A 20,964-nucleotide genomic window follows, 5' to 3' on the forward strand; every position below is an offset into this window, starting at 1 on the left:
GATTGATCTGATTCCTATGCATACGATCAGGTGAAATCCATGTGTATAACCTGCGTTTATATTTCTTATAAAACCTCTTTTGAGAGGGAAGGTAGTTCTTAAAATAAAAGGCTTATTGACTAGCACTTTGCCTATTATAGTATAAAGATTAGGAACAACAAGATGTAGAGGCTCAATGATGTCATTTATTGTTCTTAAGTCCTGGACCAAATTCCATCTACCACTGGGTTGTTTTACAGCTCAGAAGTCCGCATACAAAGCAGAGGTGAAGTAAGGAACTGCTCATGAGGTTTTCTGTCAATTCCAAAAACTAAGAAATAGTGAGAAGAATTGGGACCTCAGAAAGCTTTTAGGACCAAATCATAGGCTCTTGTGTCCAGGAGAAAATGAATACTTACCAGTAATGTTAATGTTCACCCACAGCTCTTCTGGGAGGATCTGAATTGTTGAAGCGCCCTCCTTTGTTTCTAGCTGGGAGCTGGGGCCTGTCATATATTTCAAGCAGTGGGATAGCTGGATCAAATAGAATTTTTATGCTTGGCTTTCTGAAGCCACACCTCATTCTTTTGTAAGCACATTCTATGGTTTGTTTCAATCAAGTATTGTAATGTTCAATCCTGCAATTTCCATTTGGTTCTTTTCTATGGCTTCTTTTTCATTCATGAAATATCCTTTTTTTATAACTTGAGATAACATACCCTTTTATATCATTATGCACATACAATGTCATTTTTTTACAATTCTTACCTACTAATTTCACATTTGAGTCATTGTGGAAGAGCCCTACACTAAGATTGATATTGACTCATGAGTTTTGGATTCTTCATCTGTCAGGTAACTTTAGAATGTATCCTGCATGCTGTTACTGTTATGCTGTGAAGAATTTATATTCTATTTCTATTTCTCTGAAAAATGTTGATTTTTCTTTTTTAGGCAAGAAATTGTGTGCTCTGACTTTCAGGTAGCATTTCAAACTCAATTTAATTCTTTTTTTCCTTATCTGGAGTTCTTTGAATCTCCCCTGACTTATTTGATTCAGGGTTAGTCAATAATTTGAGCTCAATTTATATACAGAATTTGGAATTCTCTTTCCTTTTACTGAGAATTTCCATCATTTATTAGCTGTAGTTTAGTTTCCCATGACTTTGAACTTTCATTCTTCAGATCAGAATAATGATATCAATGAAAACTTTATACACTTCGTACAGCTGCAATTACAGTCTGTTACTTACCTAAAAGCTGGGGGGCAGGGGAAGGGGAGACTTAAAGTGTGCCATTCCCTTATCACAGTTGCCCATTTTCACCTAATTTTGTTTGGCCCTAATTTTGTTTACTTTTCAATGTCTTTAAGAATCTGTCTTTTACATTTTGCCCAGACAATATCATTGTCAACCACACTAGGGTTGAAACTGTATGCTTTTACTTTGCCATGACTGTTGTTGTTTTGTACCATCAAGTTTGAACTGACCCACAGCTGACCCCCAGACAGGTTTTCTGAGGCAGTTTATGGCACTGGAGGATATTGACCATCCTTCTCCTGGTGAATTCGAACTGTGTGCCTTTAGGATTGCAACACAGCCTCTTATTGTTAGACCACCAGAGCTCCCTTTGCCATGATGGAAGTATAATAGCTTGCATACATTTTAACTTCTGTGTACCATGAAATTGGAAAATCAGAAAATAATAATGCATACATAGGCTGTTTCAACTACTATAAATGTAAAATTTTACTATTATTTATTGAAATTACTTATTTAATGAGTCCAAAGCCCATACAACTTTACATTTTAAGGTCTTTTAGAAAAAGACCAATAGATTCTTCGGCAAAAGGGATATACTTGTTCCCTCAGAGTGTTGATTTGATAGGTTTGGGCAAACCAGAAACTGGCTATCTATAATGGAGATGTTAAGGGGCAAGCCATGAAGAAGCTGACTTACATGCTTTCATTAATATAGTTATTGCTAAGGAGGGGAAGCCCCACAATATATATGAATGAAATAGGATGTAAATAAAAGGTTATATAAAGCACAATATACATGTATAAAACATAATGTGTATAAATGAGAAAAATGTTAACTAAAAAATGGACGTCTTTGACATAGGCTTGTTTGAAAAAACAAAGCAAAACACAACAAACAACAGATACTCAGGAACAAGATAACATGCCATGGACTTCACAACGAGAACTTCCAATACTACATATATTTGAGGGAGTAAATCTAAGCCTCTAACTAGGCTAAGAACTACCCAGTAAGAGACACATAAACATCTCAGGGGACATATTTTTAGTAAAGAAATGCCTAGGAGTTTTTATCAGAATATTCCAGAATGTTAATGTGGAAAGAGCTAGAGGAATCATCTAGTTCACACTACTCATATGACTGTAAATGAATAATTCACAGATTCATTAAATAAACATTTACTGAATGCTTATGGATTATATGCCAGGCACACTATCAATTCTAAAACATGTAATAATGCTTGTGGAATTTGTTTTCTTACTACTTGCATTATTAATTTTCACTATGCATAAAGTGTTTCCTAAAGAAAAAAACTTTGTCTCTGACACTGTTCAAATTATTATATTTTCTTTATCAATGAACTCAAGTTATACGATATTTTTCTAGATTGCTTTTTTACCTACTGAAAAATATTATTTTGTCAGACAGGACTATGTTATAATGGTTTGACATGTGTTTGATGCCATTCTAACATCTGTGCCTAATTATGTGTTACTGGCTACTAGTGGGAAAACCTCAGTGTTTCTTGGTAGCATAGTTCTTTCATTTAATAATTTAACCCTTTCAAATGACATTCAGATCATAGTCTGTATTTCTATCACTCTGAAATTGTTGACTTCTAAACTGAACAGGAGGAATGAGAAGATTTTATACATATAACCATTCATACTCAATTGTACTCAAATGCATATATACACTATCTCTCTTACTTGGTGACCATAATAATTTTCAATTAAATACTTTAACTCAGAGGGTCTCTACATGGTGGATTTTATGTTTGACTGTAAATATAAAGGTTAGAGGTTCATATCATCCTAGCAATACTGCGGAAGAAAAGGCTTGGTAATCTTCCTCTATTAATATTGTTGTTGTTGTTGTTTTTGCTAAGTGCCATAAGGATATGTATGACTCACAGTGAGCCTATGAACAACAGATATGAACCCTGTCCTATCCTGTGCTATCCTCATAATTTCTTACATGCTTGAGCCCATTGCTGCAGTCACCGTGACAATCTGTCTAGTTAAGGGTCTTCTTTCTTTAGCCCACTTTCCACCTTTCCAAGAATGAAGTCCCTTTCCAAGGAATAACCTCTCCTGGAAACATGCCCAAAGTATGTGAGACAATGCTTTGTTATCTTTGTCTCCCAGAAGCATTCTAGCTGTACTTTCTCCATGACATATCTGATTGTTCTTCTAGCAGTTCATGGGTTACTCTGTACTGTGCTCCAACATTTTAGCTCAAAGACATTAATTCTCCTTCTGTCATAGTTTGGCTTTTGGATGCATAACAAATGATTAAACATACCATGACCTTAATCAAGTGTACCTTAGTCTTCAAACTGACATCATTGCTCTTTAGTAATTTGGAGAGGTCTCTGACTGCAGACTTTCCTAATGCAGTACATCTCCTAAGCTGCTCACCGCTGGAACCAACGATGTTGATTGTAGATCCAAGTAAGAGTAAATCGTCAACAATTTCAGTCTTTCCTCCATCTATCTCAGTGGTGGTGAAGACCTCATCCCCCATTAAGATCATCGTCAGGAAAAACTCAAGAGCAGCTCACCTGTGCTCACCTGAGGACAACATATGAAGTCATAGTGAGTCAAAATTCACCTGATAGCAATGAACAACAACATAGAGCAGGTGTTTCCATTACAGGCACAGCTCCTTTCAATGTACATAGCTGTATTGCTCTTCATAAATATTGCAATTTTTACAAATTGACGGTTTATAGCAACCATGCATTGAGCAAGTCTGTTGGTGCCCTTTTTCCCAGGGTGTGTGCTCACTCTGTGTCTCTATGTCCTAATTTGATAATTCTCAAATTATTTCAAATTTTTTTAATAATACTATTGCATACTTAACAAACTATACTAAAAAATTTTAAAAAATATCAAAATCTCAAACTTACCAACCTAGAGTTGATGCTGACCAATAGTGACCTTCCATTGGGTTTCTGAGGTTGTAAATCTTAACAGGAAGAGATTGTCCATCTTTCTTTTGGGGGACCCTTGGGACATTTAAACCACCAGAGACACACTACCTTTTGGGTAGCAGCACAGCATATTACAGCCTTTACCACCAGAGCTATGCTGCTGTTGTTAGGTATTATTGAGTTGGAACCAACGTTGACCCTCCAGGTGATTTTCAGAGACAGTAAAATCTCACAGAAAGAGACTATCTTCCTCTTGCATAGCAGCTGTAGACTGAAACCACATACAACTCCTTACCTCTAAACCACCAAAGTTCCAATAGACATAGTGTGAGCATAACTATTATCGTCACTGAGAACATGAAAAATTCATTGGAGTCACTTTATTGAGATCTTTGCTTTATTGTGGTAGTGTGGAGCACAACCTGCAATATTTTCAAAGAATGCATGTATTTTGTAAAGTCTGAAGAATAGCATTTCATATAGTTAAGTCTTCCACTTTAGAAAGTGCAGATAATGTCTACAGTATCCCTTAGAAGTTATCATTTTATTAATGTTTATAAGAGGAATAAAATAATGATTCCCATACCAGAATATTGTATAGGGCCACTGTTGTAAAATGAGACTGACATTGGGGTTGAGGGAAGGCAGAGAAGGAGGGGAGGAATGATACATACTGCATTGAAACAGATGAGGGAGAGAACAGTTTAAAAGGGATATATGATTGGGTATTATTGTCATGACAGGAGTCCAGAATGAAGGCTGCACAGTGGAGTGGACTTGGGGGGAGGGATTGTATAACAATGAAAGAGTTTTTCTTTTACTTTTCAAGGAAAAGAGTGAATTGCGAGGGAGCAGGTGGGCAGGGAGAAAAGTGCAACAATGAATTACTGGAAACCCTAAGTCTCTGTAAACCCTCATTAAAATTAATTTTAAAAAAGGGGGGGGGAAGAACATTTTAGCTATAATAAAAAATAAGAACTCTATTATAAATATTAGAGTTTGATTCTAAAAGCAGAAAAAATAGGGAAATATTAAGTAGGAGAGCTAATCAGAAACTAAAATATATCCATAGCATTTATTTTCATTACCACTTTTTTACTTTGGATCAGTTTGTCTTATTATTATGTTAAAGACTTTTCACAGTGTCTTCTGTTTAAATATTTTTCCTTTTTTTTAAAAAAAAATTTCTGTTATATAACTTGAACTTAGGCAACTAAGTGGAGTATAATTTTACTTGCCAACAACGAAGCAAGCTTTTGTATTAACAATTAATCAGAACTGAAAGGAATCCTAAAATGTCTGTATCAGTTATCAGCAGTGAAAGCGTCTCTATCTTTGGGATGATGTAGCGAGATTAAACCCTTTTATTCTAAAAGAATCAGCAGCACAGTCACAAAGTAAACAGTTCTTTATATAGAGCTGGGGGAAATTTGGGTGTATTGTTAGTGACTTGCAGTGAATGAAGAGTTTTGATTTAAAATCAGGGAGACCAGAAATGATAGAAAAGTTAATTTCCAATTCTTTAACATTAACAAAGCAGCAGAGGAGAAAATGAAATGGTTCATTTCAGAGTTAAAGGAGATTTGAAACTGAACATTGCTTTCGGATTCAAAATTTCAACTGAGCATTTCAATTACCCTATGTGACACAGGAGATGATTGCTCTTTCAGACAGAAATAAAATATCCAGCATATTGGAAAAGATTTCCTTTCATATTTTGAATTGCTGTAATTGATCTATCTCCATCTTCGCTTCCTTGTTTAAACTTTTCTAATGAAAAGTTATTTTCGTACTGAAAACAAGTTGATATTGTGATCATTTAGCTTTACAAAACCTGGGTGATACAGTCTTGGAGTTTATATGCAATGCTGTTCGTAGGTAGCAAACCGAAGCAACATACAATCTCCCTCATCAATCTGCACAGCTGATGGCCTTTTGTTCGGGCCACAGCTAAGAGATCAAAACTGTGTGATGTGTGTTTGTGGGAAATCGCTGCCATTCATTTACTCTGCAGGAGACCTGTCATCTTTAAAACAAGTCTATTCATCACCAACTATCAAATTCAAGGCTCTCCTGGCACCTGCCTGGAGTGACTGTGTAGTTGCAGCTGAATGCTTCCTTCACATGTTTATTTTGGTGCTCAACTTCAGAGGGGGAAACCCACCCTACTTACCCAACACACTAATCTCTCTTCATTGACCTAATTGTACATTGTAGAAACCCAGGGTGACACTCTACTAACTTCACAAAAATATTGTGCTTGTTATCCGCAGGAGGAAACCCTTCAGCGGGCGCGAGACGAGGAGGAGAAGAGGAAAGAGATTACGAGTCATTTCCAGAGCACCCTGACCGACATCCAGGCCCAGATTGAGCAGCAGAGCGAGCGGAACATGAAACTCTGTGAGGAGAACACAGAGCTCGCGGAGAAACTCAAAAGCATCATCGATCAGTATGAGCTCAGGGAGGAGGTGAGGCCCACCTTGAACAAGTCCGAAAACCACCGCGGGGATGTGGATCTGGCTGGGAAGGTGGGCAGCTTGGGAACTAGGCTGTAATGACCAGCCCAGTCAACAGATTACTACCATTGATTAGATTTCTGTGGCTCACTCAGACAAAGATAGATGCAATTGCAAAATATCTGGCTGCAAGTCAGGCGGGATTATCACAAAGAAAAGGCAGTAAATAGATAATGGTTGGTCACGGTACCGTTTGGTGGTTGTTTTTGAACCCTCTTTTTAAAGCCCCTCCCACAAACATCTTACATACTCCCTGCTAATCTCCATTCCATCTGAATGGAGGATTTATAGTCTACACGCTACACAGTCAATAACAACATTATTGATAATGCAATCATTGACATTACAAGGGTGCCATTTACTCAGTGCTTAGTTTGTGTCAAGCAATATGGGAAAGATTGGGCTTTATATCCATCCCATCACTTAACTGTCTCAACAAGCACAAGGCAATAATGCATCATGCAGCAGACAAGGAAGGCTTCTGCTGGCATAAAACTCAAAAAGATTTTTTTACTTTCCATAGTTTATATTGAGAGGAATAGAAAGCTCTTTTGTAATTTCAAATTCTAATATTCACTCTGTTTTTAAACTCTGGATGCACTCCCTCCCCATGGCCGGGATTTTTATATATCCTGTCCTTTCCCCTCAAAAGCCCTCGGAGTGCAATTGATAAGCACAGAGCTGCTAATGGAAAGGTTGGTGGTTCAGCCCCACCCAGTGGCTCTACAGAGAAAGACTTAGTGATCCGGCCCCATAAAGATTATAGCTCAGAGAGCCCTATGGGCAGTTCCACACTGTCACATGTGGTCACGTGGAGTTAGAATCCATTCAACAGCACCTAGTATTATTTTTTACATCCCCAGACTCCCTGATATCTAAAAATCTCTGTTTTGAAATGAAACAACAGGGCTGAAGTGTTCTTTCAGCCTAAGATTTTATCAAGACTGGAAGTGAGTCAATAACATAATGGAAGCAACGATTAAGTGATTCAAGAATCAGTCATGCTGTAGTTTTATCTTGTCAAGTCCTTGAGCCCACGCTACAGGGTGGAAGTTGAAAGGAAAGAAAAAGAGTGAACTCACAAGCCCTGGTGTCCTATTTCTCAGCACTAGTCTAGAGCAGCCTGAGAGGAGAAGTTAACACATGCCTTTCTAACCGGGAATCCTAGTCACCAAGAGATTCTCCACATTGAGCACCACTGGAAGCTTCTCTTCAAAAAGCACATCAAGAGGCCCCCAGGTGGAGAAGAAGCTGTAAACTATTTGCATCTCAATTCATGTGTGACAAAGTAAAAGAAAGAGGGACTCACTCTCAGACCTGGGGCCCCAGGCTGAGGCCTCAGTGCTTCCTCACAAGCCAGTGAAGCTAAAGTGTGGAAGGGAATTCACAGTGAAAAACTGTTTTAAGACAGTGATTAAAAGTGGCGTGATATTCACAGGAAAACCCAAAATATGACATGAGTTTGCTGTAGTTGAGGCAATAGATAGAATTATCTGTGCCTTCTAGCACCGTACACAGCATCATATCTAACAGGCACTAAATTTAGGAAAGTAATTTGAAGACTTTTGCGTGTGAACACTGATAAATATCCCACCTTTGACAGTCACCTTAAAGTGCAGGGGACTTCCCCAATTTGTGACTTTAATGTAAAATGTAAATGATGTCAGTGTGTTTATTTCCCCTCTTTCTAAAAAAAAAAAAAAAGCTTTTTAATCTTAAAACCTGGGGAATCCGTAGGTTTGTGAGAGTGTTGTTCTTTTGTTTTCCAAGCAGCAATGTTATCAGTGACCACTGAAATCTCTGCCTGATATTATCAGTAAATGTTATCCATGTGCTTTATCCTTTCCTAGCATCTGGACAAAATATTTAAACACAGAGAACTGCAGCAGAAGCTGGTGGACGCCAAACTTGAGCAGGCGCAAGAAATGATGAAGGAAGCAGAGGAGCGGCACAGTCGAGAGAAGGAATATGTACTTACCGTTCTAACCAGTGTGCATGGCTGCTCTTAGTGGAGGGGTGTTCCTGAGAATACGATTTCTAATAACTGCCCACATGCTTGTCTTTTCGTGAAGGACTAAAATTGCCATCAGTACAAAGTGTTGTGTGTACAGTGTTTTTAACATAAAACTGTCATCCATTCAACAAGTAGTTTTCAAATACTAGTCATACGCTAGGGAGCTGTGTGGTGTAGTCCGGAGGGGTTGTGCAGCTAACCTAAAGGCTAACCGTCTTTGGTGCCTCAGATCCACCAGCTATTCCGTAGGGGAAAGACGGGCAAACTCCTCCCATTTTACAGCCTCCTGCCAACCTACTGGAGAGTCATTGATGAGTCAGCTCTGCTCAGCAGTAAGCTTGAGTATCTCATGCTGGGGTATCAATGGTGCTGCTTCCCTGGGGTATACCAGAGTTTGGTTTCTGGCCAGTAAGCCTCTTGCATAGTCATCACTTGCCAGTATGGAGGTTGTGCGATATTACGATGTTGAACATCAGACTAAGATGGACTGAGAAGCAAGGTGTGGAAATCGAGTCCCAAATATCAGCCAGAGATTTCAGTGGTCACTCTACAACCCATCATGGGGTTGGCCCAGACCTAGCAGCATTTCCATCCATGAGTACGGGGTCACTGTAAGTCACAGGCCACCTCAATGTCTAACAGCAATCATATACTAAGAGTTGTACTCGGTGCCGAGGATACAGCAATAAGAAGACTGAGAAGGTTAGATTTAAGCAAGGAAGGGGCAGGCAACAGACAAGTATATAAATAAAAATAAATGCTACGGGTAAAATAAAGAGGAACCGAAAGGCAGAGGGAGGGCCCCACTTCCAGGAAGGCCTCTTGGAGGGGAGGATGTTTGCATGGAGACCTGGTTGCTGAAGAGCTGCAGGTTGTGGAGTCAGAGAGGACATCTCCAACCCTGGCCCCTGCAGCAGGGACGTAGGTCCTGATGCTTCAGGCAGCTGGGCAGGTGGGCTCCACGATCAGCCAAAGGTCATGGAAGCAAAAGCGTGCTGGCCACGTGGGAGCAAGTTCCAAAATGAAGTCGGTGACAAATCGTGTAGCTGTGCAGGGTTTGGGAAGTAATCTCAATTTTGTGGTAAATACAGTGGGAAAGAGCTAGGTAGTTTTAGCAAGGGCATTGACATTAATATGCTTTGTATCTGTGAAAAATGAATTTAGCTCTTGGGTGGACAGTAGGCTAAACACAAGAGTTAAGCGCTACTGTGGAATCCAGGTGCCACAGGGCAGCACCTCCATGGGAGAAAGACGAGGAACCTCCCCTGAGATTCACAGCCCCGAAACCCAATGGGAAGTCAGCTCTATAAGTCGGTTCCAACTTGACAGCAGAGAGGGATTGGGGGTTTTTTAGTAACAATCCAGGTGAGAAATGATGAGAAGGCTGCATTAGGGAGGTGAGTGGAGGAGGAGCGACGGAGAGAGATGAAAGTTCATTTTTCACTGTAAAACCAAAAAGCAATGCTGATGCACTGAAGATGGTGGCAGCAAGGAAAGGGGAGATAAGGATACCCCACTGTCATCGAGTAGATGCTGACTCAGCAAGCCTGGAGGACAGAGTTGAACTCCCCCACAGGCTTTCCAAGACTCTGAGTCTTCACAGAAGTAGACTGGCATGTCTTCCTCTTGTAAAATGCCTGAGGGGTTGACATAGCCAATTTTTTCCCAGCACCAAAATGCTTTAACCACAGCACCACCAAAAGCTCTTAAACCAAAGATAGCCTTGATGTTTTGGTTTAAGAAACTGGGTGGCAGCGTTTACCTAAATCTCACAAATGCCAAACACCCAAAATAGATGTAAGGCCATTCTACAGATGAGCAAATTAAGGCTCAGAGGAGATGTGCACATTGCTGCTGTTGTGTACTATGTGGTCAGAACTGACCCATAGCTGACCCTCCAGTGGGGTTTCAGAGGCAGTAGACCTCATGGGAGGAGATTGCCCACCCTTCTCCTGGGATGCAGAATCATGGATTTTCAGTTAGCAGTGCATTTTCTACCACTAAGCCACTGTTGTTGTGTGCCATTGAATTGGAGCCAACTCATAGCTGACTCTCTAGCAGGTTCTCAGAGGCAATAAATCACACGGGAGGAGATTACTCATTTTTTGCTCGTGGAGTAGCTTGTGGATTCAAACAGCATGCTTTTGGGATTGTAATGCAGCTTCTAAGCCACTAGTTGTTGTTAAATGCCATCAAGTCAAGCACAACTCTTTTTTTGTTTTTCAGTTCCTTTTTTTAAAAATAAAATTTTATTTCAATTGTAATTTTAATGAACATTTACAAAGAAGTTTGATTTTCTTTCATTTATTGTTGTACATATAACCGCCTCCCCTTACCTTCCCCCTCCTGCAAAATACCAGGGATTAGGAATTCAATGCAGCTTTTGGGAAAACGGAATTCAATCCATAGCACCTTCTAAAACTTTTCTCTTAATTACACATGTTCTTGAATTAGATAAATCAATGGAATGATGCATAAGTTAATTAGATATGATTGTGAAAAGAGTTGTTTCTATGAAAACTATGTTCAGTTTGAAAAGTTTACTGTTGTTGCAGTTTTTAGGTGTCATTAAGACGGCACTGACTCATAGTGACTCTCTATACGCCACAGAACAAAACAATTGCGGCTGTGTTTGAGCCCATTTTCGCTTTCATTGTGTCAATTTATCGAATTAGGCTCTTCTTTTCTTTGCTGATCCTTTATTTCACCAAGCATGATGCCCTTTCCTATAACAGAATCAAAGGATGTAAAATCTCACCACCACCCCCTTCTAAAAAGCACTTTGACTGTCCTTCCTCAGAACAGCTTTGTTTGTTCTTCTGGCATCCCATTGGATACCCCCCGTATTCTTCATCAACACTGTAATTCAAAAGAACACGTTTCTTCAGTATTCCTTTTAGGGAGCTCTGGTGGTCCAAAGGCAAGAAGCTGCACTGCCACCCTGAAGGCACGCAATTCAAATCCACCAGCTGCTCCACGGGAGAAGGATGGGAACTCTCCTCCCATGTGATTAACTGCCTCTGAAAACCCACTGGAGGGTCAGATATGGGTCAGTTCCAACTCGACAGTGCACAACAACAACAACATTCCTTATTCACTGTCCACCATTTGCATGCAAAAGACAATTGACAATATTATTGTCAGGTGCACCTTTGCCCTCAAGGTGACAACTTTGCCTTCATTTTGATAAGAAAGTTTTTCTTTTATGCTGGTTTACTTACAAAGTTCATATACATTTTTTTTTCTTTTACCCACCCCTCCCTCCACCCATCAAACTGTGCAACACTATGATTAACTAGCACCTGCCCCCCCCATCTTCACCCCTCTGCTCCCCAGAGTCCTTATATCCTTTTATACATCATACAATAATGGTCTTACACAGTGTTTGTCCTTATGGGACTTAGTTTACTTTGTTTTTTGAAAGCTTGCTTGAAGTAAAATAATGAAAAATGGTCCTCAAATTAGATGCAAACAGAAAGACAACAAAAACCCTTAAAATGAAAAAGAGAATTATTCATTCACACTGCTTTCCAAATATCTTTAGGATCTATCACTGCTTAACTAAAACCTCAAAGTGAAGGGTTTTTTTAGATATCGCACTATGATTGTGATTTTTTTTGCCAAAAAAACCCCCTTCAATCTCCAAGCAGAAGATTAACAAAGACCACAATTTTCTAGCAAGACTGACATGTGCATGAACATGTTGACATTTTAAGTGAAAATAACATGTTGTTTTAAATGTCAATGTCATTTTTATGCCTACAATAACTTCTTCACTGTAACCTGTCACTTTGCAGTTCTACTGATGCAGGATATGAGCACCTTCACTGTTTCTGAAAAGCTGCAGGATCTGATCAAATTCTGACTCAGTTTTTCTCAAAAGATAATCTGTGGAACAGAGATATAAAAATGACCTGGGATATTTGCTCTGAGTCCAGTTTCCCATCCCTCCATGTTCTTCCCGAGTCATATCTTTTCAAAGGAAACTACAGTTCAGCATGCTTTGTTGGTGATTCTGATGCATGATGCAATGGCAGACAGTGGTCTAAGAGAAGCCTTTGGGCTTAATATAAAGGAAGAGGTTGCTGATACCTTGCCCCAGGATTCTCTAAGGGTCAATGACAGTTGTGAAGACATTTAAACAAAGGCTGAATGGCAGCCGTCCAGGATTAACAGATAAGATTCCATGGTTTGGGGGGTAGTTGAGTTTGTGTGATGCATGCTTGAGTTGGTTGCTATTTTGTCCTTATTTTTGTCCCCCCATTAAAGCAAGATAATGCCACTTTTTAGATCAATTATTATCTCATTTCTTAGGTTCTAAAAAAAAAACACTTACAAGATAATAAGTTCTATGTTCTAGTCACAACCAGTCTGTTAAAATTCAATTTAACAATCTTCCTGTGCATTCTCTCTTCTCCCAGCTCCTGAACCAGGCGGCAGAGTGGAAGCTTCAGGCCAAAGTGCTGAAGGAACAGGAGACAGTCCTTCAAGCCCAGGTGACGTGGGGTGGGCTGTGTGTGGGCTGTGCTTTCTTCACTCTCAACAAGTAATGAGGCTGTGAGTTACAGGAAGTCTGCAGAAAGTCTTACACGTGGTAGGATAAAGGGGGGGAAATGTGAAATGAAGAATAACTTCATATTTATTACATATATAAAAGTACAGTGCTATCTCTAAGTAGAACAGGAAGTGCTTTGTGTCAACAACAGCCAGTTAAAATGTAAAAAAAAAAAATTTTTAAAAATGTGTGTGTGTGTGTGTGTGTTTCGATAGAGCTCCCAACTTGTAGAGTTGGCCCCCATTCATGGTGGACCCACATGTATAAGGACAGCATGTTAAGAGTGTCCAATAGGGTTTTCAAGGACTCATTTGAAGTGGTAGATTGTCAGGCCTTTCCTCTATGGCACCTCTTGATGGACTAAAACTTTTCAGTTAACAGCTGACGACATTTACTCTTTGGATCACCTAAATAAAGCCTCCCGTCCACTACTCATCTGCCAGTTTTCCATCCTGTGCTGGTCTGCATGGTGCTGTGATGCTGGAAGCTACACCACAAGTATTTCAAGTACCAGCAGAATTACAGAGATGAATGAATAAGGAAGACTAACAAATTGCGGTATTGATGAAAAGTATTGAATATACCATGAAGTACCAGAAAACAAGCACAACCATTTTGGAGAAAGTGCAACTAGTCTGTTCCTGGAGACAAAGGCGGTGAAAATGTCAATACTTTGAACGTTTTGTCAAGAGGGGCCAGTCCGTGGAAAATGGCATCATGCATGGAGGATAGAGAGTCCATTAAAGAAAGAAAGACCTTCAACAAGATGGATTGACACAGTGTCTGCATGCAACTGTGGGCTTAAGCATGGCAGAGATGGTGACGATGGTGCAAGATTGGGCAAAGTATGGATTTGCTGAAGGGGAGCACTGCACAGTTTGGAACTGGGAAGGGAGTGTGCCAGGTTTGTATTCTTTCTCCATACCTATTCAGTCCCAATTGAATATGTTGAGCAAATTATCCTCCTCTATGAGGAGGAATGTGGCATTAGAATTGGAGGTAGACTGATCAATAACCTATGTTTGCAGAATGACACAACCTTGCTTGCTGAAAGTGAGGAGAACTTGAAGCACTTGTTGCAGAAGATCAAGAAATGAAGCCTTCAGTATAGATTGCCTCTCAAGGTCAAGAAAAGGAAGAGTCTTATGACTGAACTAGTAGGCATTGTCATGATGGATAGAGAGGAGATTGAAACTGTCAACAGCTTCATCTTACTTGAATCCACACTTAACACCCTTGGTACCAGCAGTCAGCAAATAAGGAGGCATTGCACTGGGAAAAATATGCAGTTAGGGACCTCTCCAAATTATTGAGGAGTAATGATGTCAGTTTGAGGACTAAGGTGTGTCTGACTCAGGACACGGTCTTTCTGATTATGTACTATGCATCTGAGAGCTGGACAATTAATAAAGATGATGAGAAAAGAATTGATGCCTTTGAGCTGTGGTGTTGGAGAAGAGCACTGAACATCCCATGGATGGCCCAGAAAATGAATAGGTATGTCTTGGAGAGAGTGCAGCTGGAGTGCTCTTTGGAGGCAGGAATGATGAGACTTTACCTCACATACTTTGGGCATGTTGCTAGGAGAGGCTATTCCCTGGAGATGGACATGATGCTGGGAAGGCTGGAGGGTCAGCAAAGAAGAACACCCTCAACCAGGTGAATTGATATGGTGACTGCTGCAATGGAAGCTAGTGTGTCAGGAAATGGGAGGGTGGCACAGCGTAGGACAGGATTCAGATCTTTTGTTCACAGGGTCATACTCGACTCAGTGGCACCTAACACCACCACCACCACCAAAAGATTCATTACATGAAAATAATACCCAAAACTGTCAGTTAGAAAAAGTGTTTATTTTCTTCTATGTTTTTATTTCTTCTTTCTTATCTAATTCTATGAAGAATCAAATGTAAAATGTTCAGATGCACCATTTATAACTGCTAGTATATTTAAAAGGTTAGATGTTAGTTACAATAAAGGAGAAATTCTAAAAATAGGGTCAAGTCCCAAGTTCCTGAGTACCTAAAGTTAACTTTTTCAGTAGTACTTGTTTCTCTCCACTGACCTCTCGAACTCACTGCCATCTAGTTGATTCTGACTCACCGCAACCCCCCACTGTGTTTCTGAGGCTGTAGATCAAAACAAGAAAACATTGCCTGTCTTTCTTCCTTTGAGCATTTGGTGGATTGGATCTCCAGGAGACACAGCCTGTTGGTAATCAGCAATGCAACATCTTACAGACTTTACTGTCAACAATTCCAAAAGTGGGTACCTTTAACAGAAATTTATTCTCTCACAGTATGGGAGGATTGTTGTGGTTGTTAAATACAATTGAAGTGGAACTCACTCTCCAGCAGGTTTTTCAGGGATAAATTACACTGGAGGAGATTGCTCATTTTTTCCCCTCTACCAACTGGTGTGCCCTTGGATTGGTAGTGCAACTTTTTACCACTAAACCACCAGAGCTCCTTGGAGTCACAGTTTAGGGTACCAGGCCTACTAGAAAGCTCCCTCTCCATGTGACTTATAATAAAGTCCTGTTTCAGCATCTATGAGTCCAGTGTTCCATGGATTATCTCCATGTGTCTTTGCATCAGTCTTCCCCAGGGTCTAGTACATTCTCAGCTCAGGGTCTTTGGATTCAAAGAATGCGGTCCACTTCTAGCTCATTTTTGTTGATGGTAGTAGGTCCTTCGGTTTCTGCTTCCATCTATTTCTTGTATCTCTTGTAAGAAAAAAGGTGATGTAAGCCATACTTCAGGGGAACTCCCCTTACAGTCTTTGTTGTTGTTTACATTATCTTACATTCTTCTATCAGATTAGGGCTGTAACCCAAGGAAGGATGCAATCATCCCAAGATAATCGTTTTACAACTGATTGGCTGATCACATCAGGTCACACCATGAGGGATGATTACATTATTAAATAATTGCCAGATAAATCACTGAGAATCATGGTCCCGTCAAACTGACAAATTATAGGAGAATGAAGTTCAATCTGTGATAAATTCAATCAATTAGAAAGACTTACAGCAAGACAATTTTTATTTGACATTAGACTACCAGGCACATGTTTTCATTGTTGTTAGATGATACTGAGCTCTCTCCAACTCATAAGAGAACCCATAAAAACAAAGTAAAACCATCTTTACAATATCTACTGTACTGAAGTGTTCTCTCCGGCAGCATGTATATTAACATTGGAATGATGCAGAGAGTTAAAAAACTAAACTCTAGAATAACAGAGTATTCTTTAGGCAGGCATATGAAGTTAGGAAGCTGTGACATTACGGCAGAGGGTAGGGAGCTATGGTGGCCTTCAACTGGGAGGTGGACAGAGGAAAATGAGGTGTGACCTCACTGTCTGTCTGAAAGAAAAATGCCCAGAGAATTACACCAGAACTTCTGACTTTCTCTACCCTATTAACAACACAGAGACTTGGTACATTAGATACTACACCAAGCAATATATCATTCATGTAATCTATTACAAGCAATCTCTACTCCCTTATGTGAAGTGAAACAACTGAATTTGAGAAAAGATTAGTATCTGCAAACTTTGGACTAGAGAGTGATTCATTAAGTTGGCATTGACATCTAGGATTTTAGTGGACGATGGAATAATCTTACATTTGCAGTTGGAGTTCTGGTGGTCAAGTGGTAAGAAGCGGTGCTACAATCCCAAAAGGCACATGGTTTGAATCCACCAGCAGCTCTGAAGGAGAAGGATGCGCAGTCTCCACCTGTGTGATTGACTGTGTCTGAAAACCCACCGGAGGGTCAGCAATGAGTCAGCTCCAACTCAGATGGCTCACAAGAACAGCAATTAACAGTATTTTGTGAAATTGTAAATTGTGAATTACTAATTAATAGCATTCCATAGGTGAGGATCTACGTAAGGGAGATAGATATATGGGACAAAAAGGAGTTTTGAGTTGAATAGGTTGAAAAGTCACTGGAAAGACCTCAGCAAGACCCTTTCATGTACCTGGCTCTGAAGAAGGAACAGGGCTGAAGAAGAAAGACCTGAGGCTGTAAATCAAACTGTCCTTTCCTCCCGACCCATTGACCACAGGGCAGACAGCCTAGCCAGCCTGTTGTCTGTAAGAACTTTTCTTTGTCTTTCTCTTGTACCTTTAAGGCACTTTTCAGATCCTAATAAGTATTTATTTGTCAAAACGAAAATTGGAGTATCTGAACACATGCTGGTAATAATGTTTAAGTAAGTTCCCATTGAAAATTGACAGCATAGTAAAAACAAAATTCTGTTAAACCCTGAAAAGCCATCTATTTCTTGGATAATTTTGCACAGCCCTCCAAACATGTTGATTTTAAACTGCCTTTGGAAGGGCAGAGTTGGAGGAAAAGCCTTAGCCTTCATTTCCAAGGCCTATGTAGTGGAAAGAGCAAGAGTGAGCGCTGTTGTTTTTGCAGGTGTCTGTCGCTTTTCAATTGGAAGTCACCAGCTTGCTAGCTTGGAGACATCCTTCTCCCATCAGGAAGAGATGCCTGCCTTTCAATTATAAAAGCCGAAGCAATAGAGCAAATGTCAGAGATGATCAATGGGACATGATTGTCACTACAAATTGAGTGTTCATCGATCAATAAGGATGAATACGACAGAAGATGTGGACAGTCAGTGATATCTGACAGATAATGTGGACACAAAATACTACCCAAGGGGCAAGATCTGTGAGTAAATATTTGGGGGCGGTTGGTTTTTTTTTTTTTAAAAGATCAATCTTAAGAAGAAGTCCATCTTACAGGAAGTGAGCAGAATCTTGTTGCCTAGCCTCACCTCACAGGTGTGCTAAGCCCTGGACCAGGCTCTGTGTCCTGTACTTTTTGAATGTTTGTCACTAATATTCTCTGTCCCATAGAAAGAATGTGTACATTTTGTAGCTCCATTAAAAGTGAAATACTGAGGCAATTATTTTTCTTTCTAACTTTGAAAGGTTAGAGAGGGAACTTGTGCTGCCGATCCAAAGAAATACAGTTTAAATCCACCAGCCTGGCGGCAATAGATGGACAATCTCCTCTCCCTTGTGATTTACTGCTTCAGAAAACATGCTAGAGGATCAGCTCCAACTCAGTGGTACACGCCAGCGACGGCGAACACGGAAGAGCTTGTTTCTCTTTCTGCCTGTGACTGAAGAAGCACTGTGTGTGCCCTCTCAATGTCTCTCCTGTGCTGCTTTGAAATGCCAACCTTAGAGAGGATATGACCATCAAACCAAGCGCGCACCACATCAGCACAATCGAGGGAGAACACTGTAGAACGAATCGTGGGAAAGGAAACAGGAAGTGTAAGGGGAAGCATTAGAGTTGATAAACTGAGAAGTGCATAATCCACACAGGGTTTGTCACCTGTGTCAAAGAGGTCACGTAGAAAGAAAGCAAAATATCAGCATATTATTGGAAAAAAGCCAAGACAGGGTGGTGCTGAGCGAGAACTTACTGGCTGCGCTCTGAGGATGGCTCTTTTCCACAGCGCAAGGCAGCAACAACAAACATGGGGAAGGAAGACAATATTATCCAGTTAATACTCCATGCGAGGAACGTGCCCTAGAAAAGAACTGCAAGTGGGTGTGGGAGTTTCTCTGATATTGAACATGATGCTGCCACCAAATGGACCACAAGTGTGCTCAGTCCTGCACCCACCTGAATGCAGCCTTGGGGGAACCAACTCAGAAGAATTTGAACCCTCAAGCTGGAATTTCTCATGGGTTAGAAAGAGGAATAGGAGACTAAAAAAAAGGAGTTATCACAGGAACTTGACCATGAAAGGAAATAAAGGAATGCTTGGGATAGAAGTTGGATAGGATCACTTGGAGAGAGTTGGTCACACCATTGTTGTTGTTGTTGTTGTTAGGTGCCATCAAGTCAAGGATGACTCAAAGTGGCCCTATTAACAACAAATCTGGATCTTGTCTTAATCTGTGCCATCCTCATCATTTCCGATACACTTGTGCCCAGTGCTGCAGTCACTATGTCAATCCATCTTATTGGGAGCCTTCCTTTCTTTTTCTGACGCTCTATTTTTCTAAAAAGTATTATGTCTCTTTCCAAGGAATAGTCTCTCCTAGCAATATGTTTAAAGTATGAGAGACAAAGCTTTGCATTCTTTCCAAGGAGCACTTTGTGCCTTTCCCAAGACATATCTGTTTGTTTTTCTGACAGTCCATGTGGTATATTCATGATCTTCTCTGATACAACAACTTACAGGTATCAATTCTCCTTCTGTAATCCTTATACATTATCCAGCTCTCAGCAGCATAGCCAAGTGACTGAAAAGACCTAGCCTGAATCAGTTGTAATTTAGACTTCGGACTGACATTCTTACTTTTAAGTATTTTGGAGAGGTCCCTGACAGTGGACTTGTCCAAAGCAACATGTCTCCTGATCTTTTGACTGTTGGTATCAAGGCTGTTGATTGTGGATCCAAGTAAGATGAAATAATTGATTAATCCTATCTTTTCTTCGTCTTTGAAGATGTTGCCTGTTGGCCCAGTTGTTTTCTTGATGTTGAGATATAATTCATATTGAAGGCTGTAGTCTTTAGACTCATAGATATTATGCTGTGCTGAGAATCAATGGACGGAGTGTTTCAAACCAAAAGCCCTGAACAAGTAGTAGGACCCGGAATCAATTTAGTGCATCCAATACAATAATTTAAAAACAAAGAAACAGAATTGAGTGAAATATGTCAGGGTGCTTTGCACATAAGAGGAATTTCTGTTTTATGAACCTGTGTGTACATGTGTGTTGTGCACACATATATGTATCAGAGTGTTAAACTCAAAGGTTTCATTCTCGTCATCAAACCTTAGTCTCTCAACATTTCTTTCCTTTAAATTCTACAGTAACACCAGTGAGAAACCATTGCAGATGAGCAGGGCTGCTCCCACATGTAGTGGTACACTCACCATGCTAAGGAAAGTTTGCACAATGCTGGTCAGCTGTCATTTGATGTTTCCTGAACAAGAAGTGAACTTAAACCACCTGCTACAGATGATAAACTGCACCTTTTAATATATTCATGATAGATGGGGAAAGATTGAAGGTGTCAACAATTTTATGTTCTTTGGACCTACAATCAACACTCCATGTTAGCAGCAGTCAAGAAGAAATCAAAAGATGTGTCACCTGGGGAAAATCTGTCAAGACCGTTGCCAAAGTGCTAAAGAGCAAGGATGTCCATTTAAAGACAAATACGCACTTGCTTGAGGCCATGGTATTGTCAATTGTTTCCCACGCATCTGAGAGTTGGGTCATGGGTAAGAATGACTGAAGAAGAATCACTGCCTTTGAATTTTGGCTCTGGAGAATGCCAAATATATCATGGTTAACAAAAGAACAAACACGTCTGTCTTGGAGAAAGTGCAACCAGGGTGGTCTTTAGAGTCAAGGGTGATGGAACTTTATCCTACATATTTTGGACATGTTGTCAGGAGAAGCTAGTTCCTATAAAAAAGATAACATGGTGGGAAAGATGGAGAGTCATAGAAGGAAAGGTCCCCTGTTGTTGTTGTTGTTATGTGCCATCGAGTTGTTTGCGACTCATAGCGACCCTATGTACAAGAGCTCTAAAGGCTGTTCTATCCTGTGCCAACCTAGCCATCTCAAACGCATTTATTCCCACTGCTCCAGTTTCAGAATCGATCCATCTCATTGAAGGTCTTCCTCTCCTGCGCCGTCCCTCC

General features: G+C 40.2%; 1 protein-coding gene across 1 annotated transcript in view; it reads left to right on the top strand.

Moving 5' to 3' along the window:
• TXLNB (taxilin beta) overlaps positions 1–20,964 on the top strand; it is a 73,906-nt gene that overhangs the window by 36,699 nt on the left and 16,243 nt on the right. Inside the window, exons 5-7 of the mRNA XM_006884941.1 lie at positions 6,451–6,645; positions 8,544–8,663; positions 13,129–13,203. Coding sequence (XP_006885003.1) covers positions 6,451–6,645; positions 8,544–8,663; positions 13,129–13,203 — 390 coding nt within the window. The remainder of the gene's footprint in view (positions 1–6,450; positions 6,646–8,543; positions 8,664–13,128; positions 13,204–20,964) is intronic.

This window comes from Elephantulus edwardii, unplaced genomic scaffold (genome assembly GCF_000299155.1).
Source record: "Elephantulus edwardii isolate Elephantulus edwardi_28Jun2011 unplaced genomic scaffold, EleEdw1.0 scaffold00039, whole genome shotgun sequence".
Lineage (NCBI taxonomy): Eukaryota > Metazoa > Chordata > Mammalia > Macroscelidea > Macroscelididae > Elephantulus > Elephantulus edwardii.